The 24,651-nt window shown below is 45.6% G+C and overlaps 1 protein-coding gene across 1 annotated transcript in view; it reads right to left on the bottom strand.

Moving 5' to 3' along the window:
- LOC138371652 (uncharacterized) overlaps positions 1-24,651 on the bottom strand; it is a 44,113-nt gene that overhangs the window by 7,917 nt on the left and 11,545 nt on the right. Inside the window, exon 4 of the mRNA XM_069336651.1 lies at positions 24,444-24,639. Within this exon, the coding sequence (XP_069192752.1) occupies positions 24,444-24,639 (196 nt within the window). The remainder of the gene's footprint in view (positions 1-24,443; positions 24,640-24,651) is intronic.

Here is a 24,651-nt window from a genome sequence, read left to right on the forward strand (position 1 = left end):
TTGCTCCTCCTTTGACCGTCCTGACTTCTTCCCCCAGCTCCCCTCCCTCCTCTGTGGTTGGGTCGAGCCTCCAGCCCCCGGTGGTGACCACTTCGTCCCCTGGTGTGGCTAAGTCTTTCGTTGTGACTACTGCGCCTTTTGACCCCTCTCTCTCTAGGGGTTCTCAACGCCGTTCGCGCCCCAGCCGCACTCGCTCGATTCCTTCCCGTGCTGATGCGTATCAGGCATTGTTTCGTCCTGCTTCATGGGCCAAATACTTTGATCTCCTCCCTCTTGATTCTGCGCCTCCTGACGATTTCTCCCTCCATCGGCATCTTGTAGATTCCGTGGATGCGTGTGTTACTTTCAACCCCACTCGTCTCGGTACACGTGTCGTTGCTGCTCCTTCTCAGGATGCGGCTTCCCGCTTGGCTGCCTTATCTTGCCTTGGCGAGATCCCTGTTCGGGTCTCCAAGAACGTTCAGATGAATGCCAGTGTTGGCACTATTCTCCTCCCACCCCATGTTGCAACCGGTGTTCGGAATCTGCAGGATTGCTACAATGATATTCGGCATATCCTTGATGCCCAAGGCCATTCTGTCCTCCAGGTTGACTCGTTTACTCGTCCCCCTCGTGGTCGTCGCCGTCAACCCCTTCGCGTTGTGAAGATCACCTTTGATGGTAAGACCCTTCCATCCTCTGTCATTCTTGCTGGTGCTAGGTGCTCTGTCCAGGAGTATATTCCTTCTCCTCGACTTTGTAACAAGTGCTGGAGGTTTGGGCATGGTGCCCTCCGCTGCTCTGGGACTGTCTCTCTCTGTCCTTTGTGTGGGAGTGAAGGTCACTCTAAGTCGGAGTGCACTTCTCCCCAAGCTCGCTGCCTCAACTGCGGTGAGGCCCATCCTACCTTCTCCCGTGCCTGTGTCCATTACAAGCTTGAAGCGGCCGTTCTTAACCTGAAGCACCGGGAGCGTTTATCTTTTCCTGAGGCGAGGCGCCAGGTTCGCCGGCTCCCGCCCTATACTGACATCTCTTATGCTCGCGTGTTGCGCTCTTCCTCTCCTCGTCCTTCCCCCCTTCCTCAGACTCTCAACCGTTTCCGGGCCTTGGACCCTGATGCGCCCACTGCCCCCTCCTCTGTTCCTTTGAGTTCTCTCCCGAGGGGTCCTGGTCCTCTGTCTGGGGTTCCCCTTCTTTCAACCCGGTCTGTCATGTCTCCTGTGTCTACTTCCTCGTCCCCCTCCGATCCACCTTCCCATCCTCTTCCTCCATCTATCGGCTCTCCCCACCGCCTGTCGATGCGGGCGGATGTCCATCGCTCTCCTAACGGCCGTCGTGTGTGCTCTCGTTCGGCTTCTCCTGTTGAGACACTTTAATCCGTTGCCCGGTACGTAGTTGCTGGGACACCGGTCTCTTTAAGTCAGAAGCGTAAGCCTGGCTCCTCTCCTTCCTCTTCCCCGGCGGGTAAGAAGGCTTCGCTTTCTTCCTCAGCTCCTACTTCTGGCTCTGTTGCTCCTTCCCCTCCCGTTTCAGTGATTGCGCCCCCTGTTCCTGCTATGGAGGTTTCTTTGGCCCCTGCTTCCCTTTCGGTTGCTGCTCTTGCTGGGGTGCGCTCCCCTCTTTCTACTCCCCCTCTTCCTGCTGCTGTCCTTGACTGCTCCTCTCCGTTGTCTCCTCCTCTTCCTCTTCCTCCTCCTCCTCCTCCGGACCCCGCCCGCCCCCCTCTGATCTGTTCTCCCGTTTCCTTCCCTCCGTCTTTGCTCAGTTTACCCATGCCCCCTAACCCTGACTTTGCTGACCCTGATCCCGACCCTGATATTCTTTAACGTGCTCTGTTGCTCTTTCGCCTTTGTTTCTTCCTTGTTCTCTGTTTTTGTCCTTTCTCTTCTCGTCGTTGTTCATTCTTCAATGGAACGTTCGAGGTTATTACGCCAATTTCCTCGAACTCCAACTTCTGATTTCGCGGTTTTCGCCCCTTTGTGTCTGTCTCCAGGAGCCAATGCTTGGTGCTCGCCCTGGTCGTTTCCGTGGCTTTTCCTTTCTCTCCCCCCCCCCAGCCATTGCTGGGGCTTCTAATTCTTCTGCTCTCTTGATTCGTGCTGATGTTCCCTTTGTTCCTTTACTTTTTCCTTCGCCTCTCCATTGTTCTGCTGCTCGTATCTTTGTGGGGAAATGGTACACAGTTTGTTCCATTTATCTCCCCCCGAGTGTCCCGCTCTCCCTTCCTGATTTGAAACACCACCTAGACTCCTTGCCGGAGCCTGTGCTCCTGCTGGGTGACTTCTATTGTCGTCATTCTCTTTGGGGTGACGTTCTGACGAATACCCGGGGTCGCCTCCTTGAGCCGTTTCTCCTCTCTTCTTCCCTGTCTCTTCTGAATTCTGGTGAGCCCACTCATTTGGACTCTCGGACTCGCACCCTTTCTTGTCTTGATCTTTCTCTCTGCTCTTCTTCTCTTTACTTAGATTTCACGTGGCAGGTTCTTGATGACCTCCATGGAAGTGATCATTTCCCCATCCTTGTTTCCTTTTTCTCTTTTCGCCCTTCCCTCTCTTTCCCTAGGTGGCAGTTTGCTAAGGCAGACTGGACCCTATTTACCCTCAGTGCTGCTCTCTCTGACTTCTCCCTTCTGCCTCTCTCTTGCGCTCTCCTCCTTTTTCATGACACTGTCTTCAACGCTGCCCTTCGCTCTATTCCTCGCTCTTCCTCTCAGGGTCCATGGAAGTGCGTTCCCTGGTGGAATGCGGACTGTGCTCGGGCAGTCCGCTGTAAGCGTGCAGCCTGGAAGAGGCACCGCCGTAGGCAGACGACCGATTCTTTTCTTTTCTTTCGGAAAGCGAGTGCGGTGGCCCGTAGGGCCATCCGTACGGCTAAACGTGAATGTTGGGCATCTTATGTCTCAACAATTACGTCCGAAACCCCTCTGGCCCAGATCTGGAAGCGTATCCGCAAAATAGCGGGTAAGTTCGTTCCCGATGTTTCACCGGTCCTTCACCTCCATGATACTCTTGTGGCGGACCCGTTGCAGGTCGCTTCCGAACCGGGTTCCCACTTTTCTTCTGTTAGCTCTGGTCTTCATCTTCCCCAATCTTTCCTTCTTCGTAAACCTGTCCTTGAGTTTCGTCCTTTAGATTTCTGCACTCATCTTCAGCTTCCCTATAATGATCCCTTCTCTCTCTCTGAACTTCGTTCTGCCCTGGCCCTCTGCGTTTCTACGGCGCCGGGCTCCGATGGTATTCATTATGAGATGCTTCGCCATCTCCCTCCGAGCACGTCTCAGTATTTACTGAGTCTGTATAATCGGATCTGGGAGTCGTCGTCAGTCCCTGAGGACTGGCTCGATGCCGTTGTCCTCCCTGTTCGCAAACCGGGGTCTCTGGGTACTTCCCCTAAGGACTTTCGCCCTATTGCTCTCACAAGTTGTGTCTGCAAACTCTTTGAACGTATGGTTAACGTTCGTCTGATGTGGTTCCTGGAACACCATCACCTCCTCTCCCCTTCTCAATTTGGTTTCCGCAAGTGCCGCAGCACGACAGATGTCCTGGTGAACTTGGAGGTCTATATTCGTACTGCTTTTGCTGCGAAGACCTCCGTTGTTGCCGTCCTTTTTGACCTGGAAAAGGCTTACGACACCACTTGGCGTTATCATATCCTATCTCAACTTCATTCTTTTGGCCTTCGTGGTCATCTCCCTCTCTTTCTCCGCAGCTTCCTCTCTCATCGTTCCTTTCGGGTGCGCCTTGGTACCGCTCTCTCCCCCTCTTTTCAGCAATACGAAGGTGTGCTCCAGGTTAGTGTTCTGAGCACTACTCTTTTTCTGGTTGCCCTCAATGGTCTTCTTTCCTCTCTTCCTTCTGGTGTCGTCTCCGCTCTCTATGTCGATGATCTTACCCTTTGTTGTCAGGGTGATGATTCGCCTCTCCTTCAACGCCGGCTTCAACTTGCAATTGATGCCGTGTCGTCTTGGGCCACAGATCATGGCTTCAAGTTCTCTACTTCTAAGACTTATGCCATGACTTTTACGCGGAAACGGGTTGTTCTTCGTCCCTCTTTGTCACTTTATGGTCATCCCCTTGAATACAAAGATTCAGCGAAGCTTTTGGGGTTATTCCTTGACACTCGTTTGTCTTGGTCTCCCCATATCTCTTACCTCCGTGTTGAGTGCTCTAAGGCCCTTACCCTCCTTCGGGTCTTGTCCCATACTTCTTGGGGGGCAGATAGGCGCACTCTCCTTGCTTTATATTCCTCTCTCGTCCTGTCTAAGCTCGATTATGGTTGCCCTGCTTACTCGTCTGCTTCTCCTTCTACTCTTCGCCGTCTTGATGCTTTGCACCATACTGGGTTGCGCCTCAGTTCTGGTGCCTTTCGTTCGACTCCCATCCTTAGCTTGTATGTTGACACTGGCTTCCTGTCTCTCCAGGACCGCCGTGATCGCTACTGTCTTCGCTATCTTGCGCGGTCCTTGCAACATCCTTCCTCTCGCCTCTGTCGTGCTATAACTTTTACCCCTCCTGCGGTTCCTGTTCCTCATCACCACCTCCCTCTTTCTGTCCGGTTATCTCGCCTACAGGATTCTCTTTCCGTTCGTATTTCTGATGTTTCTCCTCGTGTTGTAACTTCTTTGCCCCCGTGGAGGGTCCCTCTTCCACGGTTTTGTACATCCTTGACCCGTATCACTAAAGCTTTTACCCCTCCTACGGTTCTAAAACGCCTTTTCCTCGAGCACTTTTCTTCTCACTCCCGCTCCGTTTCTGTCTTCACCGATGGGTCTAAGTCAGCGGACGGTGTTGGCTACTCTGTTGTTTTTCCTGATCGCACTTATATGTGTCGCTTGCCTCCGGAGACTAGCATCTTTACAGCGGAACTTTCTGCTATTCTCTATGCTCTTCGTCTCCTGCTTTCTCGTTGTCAGTCTTCCTTTGTAGTTGTTGTTGACTCTCGTAGTGCCCTCATGGCTCTCGGGTCCTTTAATCCGGTTCATCCAGTAGTTGTCGAGATCCAGCATTGGCTGTTTCTCGTTCACAGTAAATTTAAGTCGATTGAGTTTTGTTGGGTTCCCAGCCATATTGGTGTGTCTTTAAATGAGCGTGCGGATGCTGCCGCCAAGGAAGCTGTCCGCTCTTGTCCCATCTCTCGTAAAGGCATTCCGTATTCCGACTTTTACCCGGTTATCCATTCCTCAGTCCTTACCCGTTGGCAGGCTTCTTGGTTGTCTGTTACTGGTAACAAGCTACGTACTCTTAAATACTGTGTTTCCTCGTGGCCGTCCTCCTTCCACCGTAACCGGCGGTGGGAAACAGCTCTGGTGAGGTTGCGTATTGGGCATACTCGCTTAACCCATGGTCACTTGATGGAGCGCCGCCCTGCTCCTTATTGTCCTAGTTGCATTGTCCCTCTTACGGTCGTGCATGTCCTTCTTGAATGTCCTGACTTCCAGGACGAGCGTGTGTCTTGCTTTCCGACCGCCCCTGGCGGTCACCTGTCCCTCGATAGAATTCTTGGTGACTCGGATACTTTTGATATCGTTCGCCTTATGCGTTTTTGTTCTCGTATTGGCATCCTTGGTGATATTTAGCGCCCTCTGATTATTTTGCGTATTTGATGGTGCTACATTGCCTTCCCGGTTTGGTGCCTTCTTTTGATAATTACTTACCTACTTCTCAGTTGGGGAAGTTCCACTAATGTGAATACTACAGAGTTACTAATCTGTTTGAATGATCTGATAATAGTTTTTAAATGATTAATTATTTCAGCTGGTTGGCGAGTTGGATGGATATTGTGATGGTGTCCCACCCCTATATTTCTCCTAACCCAGCGCAAAGAGTCATATCTCCATAACCAAAGCGTTCTCTGGTATTCAGGGAACATTTTCATATGTGTGAGAGTGTGGAGCGTCATCAGGTTGGCTGTAAAATTGCCATTTAAGTTTGATTATGCAAGGGGTTTACGCCCTTTTGAGTCACAAGATGGCTCCTGGCCACTCTGTTTCCCGCCAAAACATCGGGCTGTAGGATTTCTGGGGCTTGACTCATATATTCAATTATTTGATTATTGTATTTAAATAAATCGAAGGACCACCCACTTTTGAGAAAAGAGGGAAAACGAATAATAGTGATCATTAGAATGACACTAGAGAACCAGTGTCTATGGAAACTAATTTAATGAATAATCACTTGAAAATAATGAATAGACTGTATTATTAATTAATTAAAGTCAAAACCTCAAATATCAACATTGGGGGGGTATTTCTAGAAGTTCATATATATCTAGGAACCAGTGTGGTTCGTCACTAGTTCATTGTTGAGTTAGTAACATAGTAAATCTAAACTACAATAGATTCAAAGATATGATAACTCAAATTATGAATATTAAAGTAAGTAAGTAATTATCAAAAGAAGGCACCAAACCGGGAAGGCTATGTAGCACCATCAAATACGCAAAATAATCAGAGGGCGCTAAATATCACCAAGGATGCCAATACGAGAACAAAAACGCATAAGGCGAACGATATCAAAAGTATCCGAGTCACCAAGAATTCTATCGAGGGACAGGTGACCGCGAGGGGCGGTCGGAAAGCAAGACACACGCTCGTCCTGGAAGTCAGGACATTCAAGAAGGACATGCACGACCGTAAGAGGGACAATGCAACTAGGACAATAAGGAGCAGGGCGGCGCTCCATCAAGTGACCATGGGTTAAGCGAGTATGGCCAATACGCAACCTCGCTAGAGCTGTTTCCCACCGCCGGTTACGGTGGAAGGAGGACGGCCACGAGGAAACACAACATTTAAGAGTACGTAGCTTGTTACCAGTAACAGACAATCAAGAAGCCTGCCAACGGGTAAGGACTGAGGAATGGATAACCGGGTAAAAGTCGGAATACGGAATGCCTTTACGAGAGATGGGACAAGAGCGGACAGCTTCCTTAGCGGCAGCATCCGCACGCTCATTTAAAGACACGCCAATATGGCTGGGAACCCAACAAAACTCAACCGACTTAAATTTACTGTGAACGAGAAACAGCCAATGCTGGATCTCGACAACTACCGGATGAACTGGATTAAAGCACCCGAGAGCCATGAGGGCACTACGAGAGTCAACAACAACCACAAAGGAAGACTGACAACGAGAAAGCAGGAGACGAAGAGCATAGAGAATAGCATAAAGTTCCGCTGTAAAGATGCTAGTCTCCGGAGGCAAGCGACACATATAAGTGCGATCAGGAAAACAACAGAGTAGCCAACACCGTCCGCTGCCTTAGACCCATCGGTGAAGACAGAAACGGAGCGGGAGTGAGAAGAAAAGTGCTCGAGGAAAAGGCGTTTTAGAACTGTAGGAGGGGTAAAAGCTTTAGTGATACGAGTCAAGGATGTACAAAACCGCGGAAGAGGGACCCTCCACGGGGGCAAAGAAGGAACAACACGAGGAGAAACATCAGAAATACGAACGGAAAGAGAATCCTGCAGGCGAGATAACCGGACAGAAAGAGGGAGGTGGTGAAGAGGAACAGGAACCGCAGGAGGGGTAAAAGTTAAAGCACGACAGAGACGAGAGGAAGGATGTTGCAAGGACCGCGCAAGATAGCGAAGACAGTAGCGATCACGGCGGTCCTGGAGAGACAGGAAGCCAGTGTCAACATACAAGCTAAGGACGGGAGTCGAACGAAAGGCACCAGAACTGAGGCGCAACCCAGTATGGTGCAAAGCATCAAGACGGCGAAGAGTAGAAGGAGAAGCAGACGAGTAAGCAGGGCAACCATAATCGAGCTTAAACAGGACGAGAGAGGAATGTAAAGCAAGGAGAGTGCGCCTATCTGCCCCCCAAGAAGTATGGGACAAGACCCGAAGGAGGGTAAGGGACTTAGAGCACTCAACACGGAGGTAAGAGATATGGGGAGACCAAGACAAACGAGTGTCAAGGAATAACCCCAAAAGCTTCGCGGAATCTTTGTATTCAAGGGGATGACCATAAAGTGACAAAGAGGGACGAAGAACAACCCGTTTCCGCGTAAAAGTCATGGCACAAGTCTTAGAAGTAGAGAACTTGAAGCCATGACCTGTGGCCCAAGACGACACGGCATCAATCGCAAGTTGAAGCCGGCGTTGAAGGAGAGGCGAATCATCACCCTGACAACAAAGGGTAAGATCATCGACATAGAGAGCGGAGAAGACACCAGAAGGAAGAGAGGAAAGAAGACCATTGAGGGCAACCAGAAAAAGAGTAGTGCTCAGAACACTACCCTGGGGCACACCTTCGTATTGCTGAAAAGAGGGAGAGAGAGCGGTACCAAGGCGCACCCGAAAGGAACGACGAGAGAGGAAGCTGCGGAGAAAGAGAGGGAGATGACCACGAAGGCCAAAAGAATGAAGTTGAGATAGGATATGATAACGCCAAGTGGTGTCGTAAGCCTTTTCTAGGTCAAAAAGGACGGCAACAACGGAGGTCTTCGCAGCAAAAGCAGTACGTATATAGACCTCCAAGTTCACCAGGACATCTGTCGTGCTGCGGCACTTGCGGAAACCAAATTGAGAAGGGGAGAGGAGGTGATGGTGTTCCAGGAACCACATCAGACGAACGTTAACCATACGTTCAAAGAGTTTGCAGACACAACTTGTGAGAGCAATAGGGCGAAAGTCCTTAGGGGAAGTACCCAGAGACCCCGGTTTGCGAACAGGGAGGACAACGGCATCGAGCCAGTCCTCAGGGACTGACGACGACTCCCAGATCCGATTATACAGACTCAGTAAATACTGAGACGTGCTCGGAGGGAGATGGCGAAGCATCTCATAATGAATACCATCGGAGCCCGCCGCCGTAGAACCGCAGAGGGCCAGGGCAGAACGAAGTTCAGAGAGAGAGAAGGGATCATTATAGGGAAGCTGAAGATGAGTGCAGAAATCTAAAGGACGAGACTCAAGGACAGGTTTACGAAGAAGGAAAGATTGGGGAAGATGAAGACCAGAGCTAACAGAAGAAAAGTGGGAACCCAGTTCGGAAGCGACCTGCAACGGGTCCGCCACAAGAGTATCATGGAGGTGAAGGACCGGTGAAACATCGGGAACGAACTTACCCGCTATCTTGCGGATACGCTTCCAGATCTGGGCCAGAGGGTTTCGGACGTAATTGTCGAGACATAAGATGCCCAACATTCACGTTTAGCCGTACGGATGGCCCTACGGGCCACCGCACTCGCTTTCCGAAAGAAAAGAAAAGAATCGGTCGTCTGCCTACGGCGGTGCTTCTTCCAGGCTGCACGCTTACAGCGGACAGCCGAGCACAGTCCGCATTCCACCAGGGAACGCACTTCCGTGGACCCCGAGAGGAAGAGCGAGGAATAGAGCGGAGGGCAGCGTCGAAGACAGTGTCATGAAAAAGGAGGAGAGCGCGAGAGAGGGGCAGAAGGGAGAGGTCAGAGAGAGTAGCACTGAGGGAAAATAGGGTCCAGTCCGCCTTAGCAAACTGCCACCTAGGGAAAGAGAGGGAAGGGCGAAAAGAGAAAAAGGAAACAAGGATGGGGAAATGATCACTTCCATGGAGGTCATCAAGAACCTGCCATGTGAAATCTAAGTAAAGAGAAGAAGAGCAGAGAGAAAGATCAAGACAAGAAAGGGTGCGAGTTCGAGAGTCCAAATGAGTGGGCTCACCAGAATTCAGAAGAGACAGGGAAGAAGAGAGGAGAAACGGCTCAAAGAGGCGACCCCGGGTATTCGTCAGAACGTCACCCCAAAGAGAATGACGACAATTGAAGTCACCCAGCAGGAGCACAGGCTCCGGCAAGGAGTCTAGGAGGTGTTTCAAATCAGGAAGAGAGAGCGGGACACTCGGGGGGAGATAAATGGAACAAACTGTGCACCATTTCCCCACAAAGATACGAGCAGCAGAACAATGGAGAGGCGAAGGAAAAAGTAAAGGAACAAAGGGAACATCAGCCTGAATCAAGAGAGCAGAAGAATTAGAAGCCCCAGCAATGGCTGGGGGGGGGGAGAGAAAGGAATAGCCACGAAAACGACCAGGACGAGCACCAAGCATCGGCTCCTGGAGACAGACACAAAGGGGCGAAAACCGCGAAACCAGAAGTTGGAGTTCGAGGAAATTGGCGTAATAACCTCGAACGTTCCATTGAAGAATGGACAACGACGAGAAGAGAAAGGACAAAAACAGAGAACAAGGAAGAAACAAAGGCGAAAGACCAACAGAGCACGTTAAAGAATATCAGGGTCGGGATCAGGGTCAGCAAAGTCAGGGTTAGGGGGCATGGGTAAACTGAGCAAAGACGGAGGGAAGGAAACGGGAGAACAGATCAGAGGTGGGCGGGCAGGGTCCGGAGGAGGAGGAGGAGGAGGAGGAGGAGACAACGGAGAGGAGCAGTCAAGGACAGCAGCAGGAAGAGGGGGAGTAGAAAGAGAGGAGCGCACCCCAGCAAGAGCAGCAACCGAAAGGGAAGCAGGGGCCAAAGAAACCTCCATAGCAGGAACAGGGGGCGCAAGCACTGAAACGGGAGTGGAAGGAGCAACAGAGCCAGAAGGAGGAGCTGAGGAAGAAAGCGAAGCCTTCTTACCCGCCGGGGAAGAGGAAGGAGAGGAGCCAGGCTTACGCTTCTGACTTAAAGAGACCGGTGTCCCAGCAACTACGTACCGGGCAACGGATTCCAGGGTCTCAACAGGAGAAGCCGAACGAGAGCACACACGACGGCCGTTAGGAGAGCGATGGACATCCGCCCGCACCGACAGGCGGCGGGGAGAGCCGATAGATGGAGGAAGAGGATGGGAAGGAGGATCGGAGGGGGACGAGGAAGGAGACACAGAAGACACGACAGACCGGGTAGAAGGAAGGGGAACCCCAGACAGAGGACCAGGAGGAGGATCCTTCGGGAGAGAACCCAAAGGGACAGAGGAGGGGGCAGTGGGCGCATCAGGGTCCAAGGCCTGGAAACGGTTGTGAGTCTGAGGAAGGCGGGAAGGACGAGGAGAGGAAGAGCGCAACATGCGAGCATAAGAGATATTAGCATAAGGCGGGAGCCGGCGAACCTGGCGCCTCGCCTCAGGAAAAGATAAACGCTCCCGGTGCTTCAAGTTGAGGACGGCTGCCTCAAGCTTGTAATGGACACACGCACGGGAGAAGGTAGGATGGGCCTCACCGCAGTTGAGGCAACGAGCCTGGGGAGAAGCGCACTCCGACTTAGAGTGACCTTCGCCACCACACAAAGGACAGAGAGAGACAGTCCCGGAGCAGCGGAGGGCACCATGCCCAAACCTCCAGCACTTGTTGCAGAGCCGAGGAGAAGGAATGTACTCCTGGACAGAGCACCTGGCACCAGCAAGAATGACAGAGGGTGGAAGGGTCCTACCATCAAAGGTAATCTTCACAACCCGGAGGGGTTGACGGCGACTACCACGAGGGGGACGAGTAAACGTGTCCACCTGGAGAATAGAATGGCCCTGGGCAGCGAGGATAAGTCGAATATCGTCGTGGCAGTCGCGTAGGTCCCGAACACCGGTCGCAACATGGGGCGGGAGCAAAATAGTGCCAACACTGGCATTCAACTGAACGTTCTTCGAGACCCGAACGGGGGTCTCGCCAAGGCAGGATAAGGCAGCCAAGCGGGAAGCAGCATCCTGAGAAGGAGCAGCAACGACACGCGTACCGAGACGAGTGGGGTTAAAAGTAATGGAGGCATCCACGGAATCAATGAGATGTCGATGAAGGGAGAAATCGTCAGGAGGCGCAGAATCAAGAGGGAGGAGATCAAAATATTTGGCCCACGAAGCGGGACCAAACAAGGCTTGATAGGTAGCAGAACTGGAAGGAATCGAGCGAGGGCGGCCGTGACGAGAACGGCGGTGAGAACCCCCAGAGAGAGAGGGGTTAAAAGGCGCAGTAGTTACAACTAGAGAAGGAGCCGCGCCAGGGGACGAGGTAGTCACCACTGGGGGCTTAGGGCTCGACCCAACCACAGAGGAGGGAGGGGAGCCAGGGGAAGGAGTCAGAGAGGCCAAAGGAGGAGCAAGGTCGGGGCCCAATGCAGCGGAGGCTACAGAGCCCGGTCTTCCAATACGGACCGACTCGGGGCTTGGTCGCCCACCCCACGAGCCTGAAAAGGTAAGCCAGAAGCAGCCGAAACAGGGGTTATCATCTTGACGAAATTACGAATTCACTCACGAATGTGCCCCCACACCCACCATGGAGCCACAATTAGAGGCAGGACACCCAACAAGAAGCTATCGCCGATCTTGTCGGGGCCTCCTAGGGGTGCGTCGTGAGTATACGCCCCACAAACGCCACCTTAAGAAACCGACAGTCCGTCGAGATCGGGTTCAGTGACGAAGTGGGGATTGACAATAAAAGGTTCCCCTCGCTCTCGACGTCGGGTACTGCAGTTCTACGGGTGCAAGAGTATGCCTCCTCAAGCACCCGGGCGTCAAAGTAGAAGAAGTCCAAGGGAAGAACCAGAACGAGCAAAAGGTCGGCAGGAAACGGCAAGCAGATAGGAGAAGAGGGGGGAGAAAAACGAAACAGAAGGAAAAGGAAAAGATGCCCAGCAGAATTGGAGAGGACGGCAGCAGGAGCACAAGGCTAGAAAAGGACAGAGGACTGTCCCAAGGAGCATCACACTCCGGCAGCCGCCCACTAAGCCCCCAGACGGCGACAACGAGCTGAGCGGGGAGGGGAATATTAAAGATTATGAAATACTGAGCAACAGTCAAAGCAAACACATTAATTACCAAATCATCATTTCTGGCAATAATTTATTCACTGTAAAGATCCTATATGAATTATATGGAAATCAGTAATAATATTAGATAAATTTGTACGAAATAAATGTCTTATCTGTAAGACAATTTCTGTAACAACATTTCGCCATTCGTCCTCGTGGTCACAGGATCCCAATAAAGAAAGAACCCGAGGTGAATATCATGAATGATGAGAATCAACTTGTCGACTCCTCGTATACACGCTGAAATCAGAGAAATTTAAGTAGCATTTGATTAGGCTACGAATTATTTCAAATATTCATGAAAACGGAGAAATTGTTGAAAATAAACTAACTTTGTGTATTAGGTATTCATGCTGTATAACGACAGACTACCCACAAATATACAATCTAGGATAATGCATCAAACGAGAATGGTATACTTAACATGAGCGTATCAAATACTAAGGTCTGCCGAAACCGCGTCAGCCAGTCCCAGACGTCCACTGCTGTGTACTCATAATTACGGGCTGTGGCTTCAATTGTTGACGCGTTATTAACTGGCTGGGCACTATAGAACACGTGAATAGGTAATTGTTTACTATTAAACGGGTATAAACGTAATTCTTGTCGATAAAAACTCCCCAGTCACTACCACGTGTCTCGCCACTCTTCACGCCAGGGATGCCTCGCGTACAATGGCGTCTCCGCCTTCCCTCAATCCGTCTCTCGCATTCACCACAGAAATTATTAATCACGGATAATTCTTTACGGATAATTATGGATGTAATACGTTAATGAGAACTGGGTTGCAATTATAGGGACTTAAATATTCTCGTTTAATGGTCTAATCGAGAAATGGAGATTTTTATTTCTTTCCATAGCATTCGTACGTAACAGATAAAACTGCTACTTGATAATAATTTCAGTTAATAACTCTCGGTTTTAGATTATCGGGAGTCATATTATCCGTAGGTAATTATTACACGGAATACTGATAATTTTAGAGAACCACATTCAATTCTCTAACATATTGGTAATAAACGTGTCTAACTAGACATTATCTGACGCAATTTTGCTACTCGATTTCATGAGAATTCTAGCACTAATACGCAGATGAAATGGTTAATTTATGTTGACACTACCGTTAGTGAAATTAATAACTACTGTAGTTAGTATATAATGATGATGATGTATTATAATACAATAGTAATTTGTTAGTGTTGGAAATTTCCAACATAACTCCGGGGGGGGGGGTAGGGGATTCTCGGGTCGCAGTTCTGAGTACTGACGCACCCATTCCGAAGTTATATTATGGATTAATAAATTAGTACGTTAGTAACAAATGTCCCGAATCTGTCAGAGACAGATAATACTCTAAGTCATTATGGGGACATGAATTAAACATTGAAATATTAAATGATTAAGTTATCTGCAATCAAGAACTCTCTAAAGCTTACAATAAACTCAACAACTAGGGTCGCAGTGACATGTAATGGTGTATTACGTAGTTATTGAATTGTAGGCAAACTCAGAAAAAATTCCTAAGAACTGATAACATTATTGTATAAGTTGTATTCTACATTATTATACAGTAAAGTATTATTGGGTCATTCAAGATCAAGAAGACTCTGACACTACAATAAGGTCACTGTCTAGGGTCGCTATGACTTGTAACTATTGAGTTACTAGACAATAACATCATGGAGCATCATGATCACCCCAAAATGAAATGAGGACATTTTATTTAATATGCACTGCTGTGCAGTAGTCATTCTGACTGATGGTATAACTAAGTTGTTAACTAGCTAAAATAGTGTAATATAAGAGAACTGAAAAGGTTTGTTTATTAAAATCAAGGAAGATTCTGAGTCGACAGTGAGATCGGTAGCCTAGTCATTCTGACTCATGAGCTAATTGAATTGCAGCTCATAGGCTTGACGCTGTAAACTCATTAATACATCCTCAACCTTTAAATGAAAATTAAGTTTATTAAATCAGTATCTTTAAGTATAGTCAACTGTAATTAATTGTGAGTACAGACTAGGTTAGTACTCAGTTGACACTAACTAAAGTCCCCAAACCTACCTAAATAAATTGTTTAAATTTCTAACCTACCTAAGTAGAGGACTAAGCTAATTGTGATTACTTACTAATTCTTAGTAGAGTTACTCTAGCTAAATTGTGAGCAGTAATGTACTCAAATTAACATTGCGAGCTGTATTGAGCTCGTTAACATTGTGAGTTGTATTGAGCTCGTTAACATGGTGAGCTATATTGAACTCGTTAACAGAGGGAGCTATATTGAGCTCGAACTAACGAGGTGGAGTATTGTAGCGTTCAATTATCATGGCGAGCAGTGCTCGTATTAGCATGGAGGAACATTAAAGTGCTCAATTGTTACGCTAACTCAGGGTGAGTTATATTGAACTCGAATTAACGAGGTGGAGCATTGTAGCGTTCAATTGTCATGGCGAGCAATGCTCGTCTTAGCATGGGGAACATTAGAGTGCTCAAATATTACGTTAACTCAAAAGTGAGCTATATTGAGCTCATTAAGCATGTTAAGTAACAATGCTGATGGTTTAATGATAATGCTTTAAACAAAAAGGAAACCTAAGGTTGCTGGAAATTTAATTACTGCCACGATTAATCCTATTCAGAGATAATATGTAACATTTTCCCAACCTAAACGTTTCACGGGTTATTAGTTCTCTGTAGATTCACTTACGTATTGGTAAGTTTGCAAGTTTGTTCGTGCTTCACTCCGACAATAATTAAGCAGAAACAAAAGAAAAACAGCTCAAACAAAAATTGATGCAAGTATTTTTCACTAACTCTTAGTGCAGAAAACATTGAATTAATAAGGTTTTCTTGGCAAACCTCAAGCGCAGGTACTTTGGACCTTGATCCCAGTGAATTTATAATTATAGAAGTTGCTTGATGACTTCATAGTATTGCTAAATTCAGGAAATGCTAGATGCATTGAGTGCTAGATTCTCTAGCCTAATATTGCTAATTACCTAGGGAGTGCTAGATTCTCTAGCCTAACATTATCAATTACCTAGGGAGACTGAGTGTGGTCAATTATTACTTGTCGAGAATAATTCTAGGTCTGCAGTGGATTCAATGGCTTGGTCGCTGTGATTTGTACTTGTTTAGGTACGGACCACTGGTTTTCCACTGAGAGCTATGAAACATCTCGGCGAATACTAATTGTACTACATTCAATCTGAGTTTATTACTCAGCTGTGTTTCTCATTTTAGCTTGCTGCTGGAGAATTGATTTATTGCTGACTAATTTATTATTGTTGGCAGGCCTAGGCTTGTTCACATTCAGAACCTTACCGGTAAGTAAGTAGCCACCTGCAGATTGGAGCATATTCATGCCCAATCATTTAACATGTCCAGTTATGAACTGGTAATAGTAGTCTGCTCCTACTAGTACATTTACATTGTTAAGGTGGTCAGACGTTAACTTGTTGTCAGCCAAATTAATTTCACGTTCCTGCAGGAAGTGGGCTGTGTACCCAGACCCTTAATATTTAGGTCAAAAGGTATTTGATCTACAACAATGGCTTGGATAGCCTTGACATGACTACCTAGTCGTACAAGCGGTTGAACTACTGAGTATTCATGGGTTCCTCGATTTATCATGAACCCTGACAGGTTTAATTTTACCTGTCTGATTGGTTGTAAATTGAGTGCCTCTGCCGCTTTCTGAGTAATGAAAGTTCTCTGGGATCCTTGATCAAATAATCCACGAGTGGTGATCTTGGCTCCTTTGTTCTTTACTTGAAGTTGGGCAGTGGGCAAAGCAGCATCCACTTGAGATGCTTGTGAAATTACGTTGTACACATCTCGCACCTTGCAGCACTGTACTGTTGTAGATTCTATACGTCCTATTCTAGGATTGACATAATTTGTCTTGACAAATTTGCACAGTGCAGCATGATGCTTGTCCCTTCTACACCTATTGCAGGTGTTCAGTGGGGTGTCACAGCTATTAACATTATGTGATTTGAGACACCTAGTACATTTGTGTAACTGTTTGAGTCGTCTGACTCTTGTGTCTCTATTAGGGTAATTAGTACATTTGTACAGAGAATGTTTTTGATTGCAAAACAAGCACATTCCCCATCCTACAGCTCGTTTAGGGGTTACCGGTTTAGGTAAAACAGTACCTGCAGGTTGTGAAGGTTTTGCTGCTTGCATTTGCTTGTTATTTATTCTCTTGTGAGTACTTGGTGTACTCTGGGGAGCAATTACTGGGCTTTTGGGAGTGCTCTTTGGACTATTAGGTCTCTTAGGAGCACCTGTGGGGCTCTTGGGCCTTACTGATGATTCAGTGTTTAACTTACTGTTATTATATCGATTATTAGTACCCTTGTTACCTGGTGACAGTGTCACTTTAGGAGTTCCAGGTAAGGAAACTGATGAGGGTACAGTTTCGGTGCATTCAGAGGAGGCATTAAGTGCCTGGTTTGCTGAATGATTGCTTATATTGCGCAAACCTGTAAATATATCCTGCATTGACAGAACATTACCATTCTGGTATACATATAATTTATTGAGTGTGTCACCAGACAATTTTCTCTGGATGATAATTTTAGTCATCCACTCAGCAGTTGGGTAATCCACCTCTTTACTGAAGGAATTTAACAGTGACTCAAGCTGAAAACTAAAGGCTTGTAAAGAGTCAACTGATTGTTCTGGTGGAGACAAATCTAGTAATTAGTGTACAGGGTTTATAACAGTCTTCTCATTGTTAGCACTTGCTTTAGAAGGCTGGTGTGAGTAATTATGATCATTACTTGTATTGCTCAAGGCTTCTTGCTTAGCCTCAGCTTTAATTACAGCTTCGGCTACTGCTGCAGCTTTAGCTTTATCATTTTCTGGTTCAGATTCACTGATTATTACAGCTTCACTAAGAGTTTCATCTGCATCTTCACTTGTTTCTCTGGGTTCCTGCGAGGAGCTAGTTAATTCAGTAGCCCCATGCATTGAATTTATAGAATCCAGGGAATATTGAGAAGAGCTGTTTGAAAATTGATCAGACTCTGTAAATAAATTATTACGTGAAGTTGTATTGGATGAGATGTTAGAAAATGAAGGTTGAACTTCAGTTGTTGATCCTGTGTAGTGATCAGTATTGATTAGAGGATTCTCCTCATTTTGAGGTAGCTCATGTATTTCATCTGAGCTGGGTGCTTGCTCGGGTGTAGGTCTACTACAAAAATGTTCTATCCACTCAGGAACATTTTGTGTCGCAAGCACTTTATTATAGTGATCTAACTTGTCTTGAATGATATCTTCATAGTGGGCAAAATCAGATTCTATCAGACGCAATTCGTCTGGGTCAGTATTACTGACAAGGAGTATGTTCCTATAAGACTCGATTATAACCTTAACATAGTCATATTTTTGGCTAGCCACCTTTGTGGAAATTTTTAGCCTGAAAACGTCAACTGAGTTAGTTCCTAAACAGTTGTCACATTTGTCAAGTAGTCTTGACAGGTGATCTTGAAGACCTCTCAAGATTCTTCCAGTTTTTTCTGGAGTAGCCATTCTGGCTGTAAGTTTGAGCTTTATAGGGCTCAAACTATACAAACTATATATAGCTACTTGGACAGCTATGGTACTTGCTCCTTTATGTAGAGCAGGTATAATTATTGACAGCCTGATATTTTCTTCAGGCTGATTGTAATTTACCTCATTTAGAGGTTAGCTACCTACCTAATAATAAGCAGCTAAGATTTGAGTGGTGCCTTGGTATCACTACAGGTGTTCCTTAGCTTAGCTCTTCAAAATCAGCCTTGGATGGGTAGTGAACTTACAGTAACACTCAAAGATGTACATAGAAATATGTAATAAAATATAATTACACAATAAATGGTTAATCCCACACATTAGAGTCAGCACTGCATAAATTAATAATGCACCAGCACTGTCTAACAGTACTAGTTAGGTAATAATCCTACCTATTAATGCAGCTAATGGTGTAGACAGAATTTGTACAAATCTTAGTACCGTGTCAGTCTAAAATATCCTACCTCTGTTGGGTTGGCATAATAACTACAATAAATATGGTGCAATAATGTGTAAATAGTGCTATGTTTTTGGATTTTGTAATTTTATATAATATATACACTGGTAGAAATTATGTGTATTAGAAATTAAATGAGCACAAGAGTATTAATTGTGTTTGGCAAGTATTCTACTGCCGTAAATAATATTTAACACCTGAATGTACTTCCTAATTGTGGAATATAATGTTATAAGGGTTAGTAATGATTAATTAGTATGGGATCAGTAATTTAATATTAGAATACTGGATCCTAAAATGTTAATGAATTCACTGACTTGAGTGAATCAGTAATTATGGAATGAATTTAGGCTATAATGGACAGTCTGCTGACAGCAGTAAATTGAAATATTTGTATAGCCCAATAATGGTTAACACATCATTCGTGTTAGTGATTAATTAATATATATATATATATATATATATATATATATATATATATATATATATATATATATATATATATCTGGTTCGATAAGGACCAAAATATAGGATTTCTGGGGCTTTACTCATATATTCAATTATTTGATTATTGTATTTAAATAAATCGAAGGACCACCCATTTTTGAGAAAAGAGGGAAAACGAATAATAGTGATCATTAGAATGACACTAGAGAACCAGTGTCTATGGAAACTAATTAAATGAATTATCACTTGAAAATAATGAATAGACTGTATTATTAATTAATTAAAGTCAAAACCTCAAATATTAACATTGGGGGGGTATTTCTAGAAGTTCATATATATCTAGGAACCAATGTGGTTAGTCACTAGTTCATTGTTGAGTTAGTAACATAGTAAATCTAAACTACAATAGATTCAAAGATATGATAACTCAAATTATGAATATTAAAGATTATGAAATACTGAGCAACAGTCAAAGCAAACACATTAATTACCAAATCATCATTTCTGGCAATAATTTATTCACTATAAAGATCCTATATGAATTATATGGAAATCAGTAATAATATTAGATAAATTTGTACGAAATAAATGTCTTATCTGTAAGACGATTTCTGTAACACCATTTCGTCATTCGTCCTCGTGGTCACAGGATCCCAATAAAGAAAGAACCCGAGGTGAATATCACGAATGATGAGAAACAACTTGTAGACTCCTCGTATACACGCTGAAATCAGAGAAATTTAAGTAGCATTTGATTAGGCTACGAATTATTTCAAATATTCATGAAAACGGAGAAATTGTTGAAAATAAACTAACTTTGTGTATTAGGTATCCCATGCTGTATAACGACAGACTACCCACAAATATACAATCTAGTATGATGCATCAAACGAGAATGGTATACTTAACACAAACGTATCAAATACTAAGGTCTGCCGAAACCGCGTCAGCCAGTCCCAAACGTCCACTGCTGTGTATGTGTAATTACGGGCCGTGGCTTCAATTGTTGACGCGTTATTAACTGGCTGGGCACTATAGAACACGTGAATAGGTAATTGTTGACTATTAAACGGGTATAAACGTAATTCTTGTCGATAAAAACTCCCCAGTCACTACCACGTGTCTCGTTACTCTTCACGCCAAGGATGCCTCGTGTCCAATGGCGTCTCCGCCTTCCCTCAACCCGTCTCTTGCATTCACCACAGAAATTATTAATCACAGATAATTATTTTCCGCGTAATTATGGATGGTATACGTTAATGAGAACTGGGTTGCAATTATAGGGACTTAAATATTATCATATTCTCGTTTAATGGTGTTAAACGAGAAATGGAGAAGATTTTTATTTCTTTCCATAGCATTCGTACGTAACAGATAAAACTGCTACTTGATAATAATTTCAGTTAATAACTCTCGGTTTTAGATTATCGGGAGTCATATTATCCGTAATTAATTATTACACGGAATACTGATAATTTTAGAGAACCACATTCCATTTTCTAACACATTGGTAATAAACGTGTCTAACTAGACATTATCTGACGCAATTTTGCTACTCGATTTCATGAGAATTCTAGCACTAATACGCAGATGAAATGGTTAATTTATGTTGACACTACCGTTAGTGAAATTAATAACTACTGTAGTTAGTATATAATGATGATGATGTATTATAATACAATAGTAGTTTGTTAGTGATGGAAATTTCCAACAGGGGCACCTGATTGGCCAGGTAGGGTCACGTGCCGGAAGTGACCAATGACGAGAGCCCTTGGGCGGTGTGACGTCATGAGGCGGAGGGCTACTGAGGCGGCTGGTGCCCGGGCGGGCAGAGTACGTCACGGACCGTCACAGAGTGTGGGCGCGCTCTAGTGAGCTCCTGATCTAGAGACTAGAGAGCCCCTACCAGTGGATGTAAGCTTTGCTTTAATACTGCAGACATTCAGGGAAGTCAATCCAACTCCCGTCTAGCACCAAGAAGGAAGGATTGGTCGGGATAGAGAGTCATGAGCTTTATTATCAAGAGTCTGCAGCAGGAATGAACGTTGGGCTGGGGACGTCTGGGACGCCCAGCGGACCACGTTCTACATTTCAAGTGAATAGCGACGGCCGGGCAAAGTCTACTGGAAGTGAGGAGAGGGGAAGCTGTTCTGGCCTGCAAGTTGTGTCTACAATGCCAGTGAGAGGAGGAAGAGGATGACGGAACAGGTACCTGACTCCAGTACCCCTAAGAAGAGGCAGAGCAGGACTGTGCCTGCCGGGTGTGAGGATGGAGAAGACGCGCTACTACAAGGACGACTGAGGAACTTGTGTGTGTGGGATACTGGTCAATGGAAGACCAGATGCCAGGGCCAGGAAACCCTGTAATCCCTTGCCAGAGGATGAGTCGGCTTCGTAACGGAATGAAGTAAGGTAGATAATTATCCCTTTCTTTGCCCTTTTGATCTAGGTGAGCTAGAATATTCTGTATATCGTAAACATTTCTTGTTACCATTTATTGTCTATGTGACAGAAAGTTAGGCTTGGAGCCAAGGAGCTCATGTAGGCATGAGTTGGTGGTGTGAACATAAATATGTAGATGCGGTAATGTTAGTGTATCTGGAAGTAGTGGCTGGTTTTCAAGAAGCCAGAAACGAACTTTGAATCATCCAGTTCATCGTGTTGCCAGAGGTGTGTGCCCTCCATCTGACAATTGAACCCAATCAGCTGATTGTGTTGCCAGAGGTGCGACGAGAGTAGTGTTGCCACCATCGGACAATTCCACAAATATATTATTTCCTTGTGCAAGTTTATATGTTTTCTTCAGTAAACTTTTAATCTTACCAATGTGTATGAGTGAGACTCCATTCTCTAGGGCTATTTTGAGTGAAACCATTTATGTCACCTTACATTGCACATGAGATTGCATCCTTGATTTAAGATAACTAATGACACCATTGTGTTGCTGGGACATGAGCATAAACACCCAGCTAGCGACCTTGAATAGACTAGATATCTAAGAGTATCCCAATGTCAAGACTGGCAGGTTCAGCTGTGAGACAGGTGGGCTTGAACCCCTCAACTCGCAAGGGGTGTATAAGGCCAGCCCTTGGTAGACTGGGGAGCCCCGGGGCGAGCAGTGGTGCCAGGTACAGAAGGGCGAAGTCCCATGGGAGCGGCACCAACAATATAAGGTAGGAAGGGGTGAGAACTTTGACAATATCATTACCACCTAAATATATTATGGTTAGATGGAGAGGCTATTCTAACGAGGTGTTAATATTGGATTATTATAAAAATTGTGAGCAGTTGCTCCTGGTGACCTAAAAATTCTTACCTCAGAGTTAGGTATAGGTCTGAGGGTTGTGGGCAATTGGCTATGACCCACTAAGGCCCCTTTATACATGAAGTACTTGTAGAAAATATTAATAATAATTAATAGAGTTTAGGCTATAATGTGGACAGTCTGCTGACAGCCGTAAATAATGGAGTATATATATAATATAATATATAATTATATATATATATATATATATATATATATATATATATATATATATATATATATATATATATTGTGACGGTAAAGTGTTGGAGTGTTGATGTTCGGCAGTCCTCCAATGGCAGGTGGCAATGCCTTGTCACTCTTACACAAAAAAGAGACTGCTTGCCTGTTTGTCTGTGGTAAGGTAATGGGAAGACACGCAAAACACAAAATATAAACAATGAAATTTTAATTACTTTAGAAAACAAGATATGAACAAAGACAATCCCTTGGCTTACGTAAAATTCAAAACAAGTCAACAAACAAAACAACATGAATAATTAATAGATGTGAAATTTACTCTAAAACAAAATAATGTGCAAGACAATAATAATAATCAGGTGCTGAGAATATTGGCTAGAGCTGCCACCTCCCTTAGTACATGACAGCCAGGGCTTAGTCTACCAGAGAGAGATGTCAACGTCTAAGAGCACAAAGATATTCTGAGGACGGCGTGAGCTGGCCCAGACGTCGACTCAGGTAGAGGGCGTGAGTGCAGGTGTGCTGTCGGCGATACACCAGCCAATCAGGAGCAGGCAGGCGGAGAATGGGTAGTTTGCTCGTTGACGACAGGTGGAGAGCCAGCGTGTCGGGTGGTGCAAGGTACGCTTTGCTTCCTGGGCAAAACGTTTTGTGATACTGGTGGACGTATCTTTAATATAGCTTCTTGTACTTGTAGAATGACGTAAATGATATAGGGAAGAGCAGGCCCAATCTCTCTTGAAAGAGATTATCGTCACAACTCTCCCCCGAAGCCTGCGGTTCCGGAAGAAGTTACGTCTTCATGTGGTAGAGTGATAGGTGGAGTTGCCTCTACTTCATAGACTCTGGAGAGGGTGTCGGGTATGATGTTGTCAGACCCCTTGATGTAGAGATCTCCAGGTTGAATTTCTGCAGATATCAAGCCCATTGTAGAAGACGTTGAGTGTTGAATTGGGCTTGCTGCAGGAAGTGTAGGGTGTTGTGGTCCGTGTTGATGGTGGTAGACCGAGCACTTTTCAGGCATTGTTTGAAGTGCTGCAAGTTCAGGACGACGAGTAGCTCCCTGTCGATTGTGCTGTAGTTCCTTGTAGCTGTGGTCGCTAACAGGTAGATTCTCCTTGCCTCGTTGTTGTATTAGGTCACCCCCGATGCCGGTACCACTGGCGTCGACATGGAGGATGAAAGGCTTCGTGATATTTGGCGAGGCGAGAATAGGATTAGAATATGGCAAAGGAGAACTATTATGGTCCTGAAAATAGTTATGTAGATCAGGGAGGATTTCCGAATTGGAAAGCGCTGACTCAGTGTCAGTGCTTTCGGGAGGAGAAGCAGGGAAGGTCTCACTGTGGATGTATGGAACTTTAAAGGTAGAATATGCTATTAACACAGTGGGAGGAGTACCGTTATATAGCTTCAGGAGGTTGACGTGGCATAACTGGGTCTTCCGCCGCCTATCTGGAGTCTCTTGAACGTAGTTGTGGTTGTTTCACTCCTTGATGCGGTAGGGTCCTGAAAACCTGTTTTGCAAGGGAGAACCTGGGATAGGGAAATAGGCCAACACGAAGTCTCCCAGTTTAAATTTCCTTACTTTGCTGTTCTGGTCGTAATGAGTCTTCATCCTCTCCTGTGCTTTCAATAGATTATCCTTAGCAAAGTTATGCACCCTCTCTAGAATGTGTTGTAGGTTTTGAAGAAACTGGGGCACATTCTGATGCTCACTGAAGGTGGCATCACGTAGAGAGTCTTTAAAAGCTTTGAGAGGAGTACGGCACTTACGTCCGTAGAGCATCTCATAAGGAGATACTCCTAGAGACTCATTGGGAAGACTTCTAAATATACACATAATGATATCAATTTGTTTATCCCAATCCTTAGAGGTTTCATTGCAAAACTTCTTCAGGAGTGCTTTAATAGTCTGATGACTACGCTCAAGAGAACCCTGTGAAGCAGGATGATAGGGGCTGGAAAATACCTGTGTGATGTT

The sequence above is a fragment of the Procambarus clarkii genome, chromosome 36 (assembly GCF_040958095.1).
Source record: "Procambarus clarkii isolate CNS0578487 chromosome 36, FALCON_Pclarkii_2.0, whole genome shotgun sequence".
Lineage (NCBI taxonomy): Eukaryota > Metazoa > Arthropoda > Malacostraca > Decapoda > Cambaridae > Procambarus > Procambarus clarkii.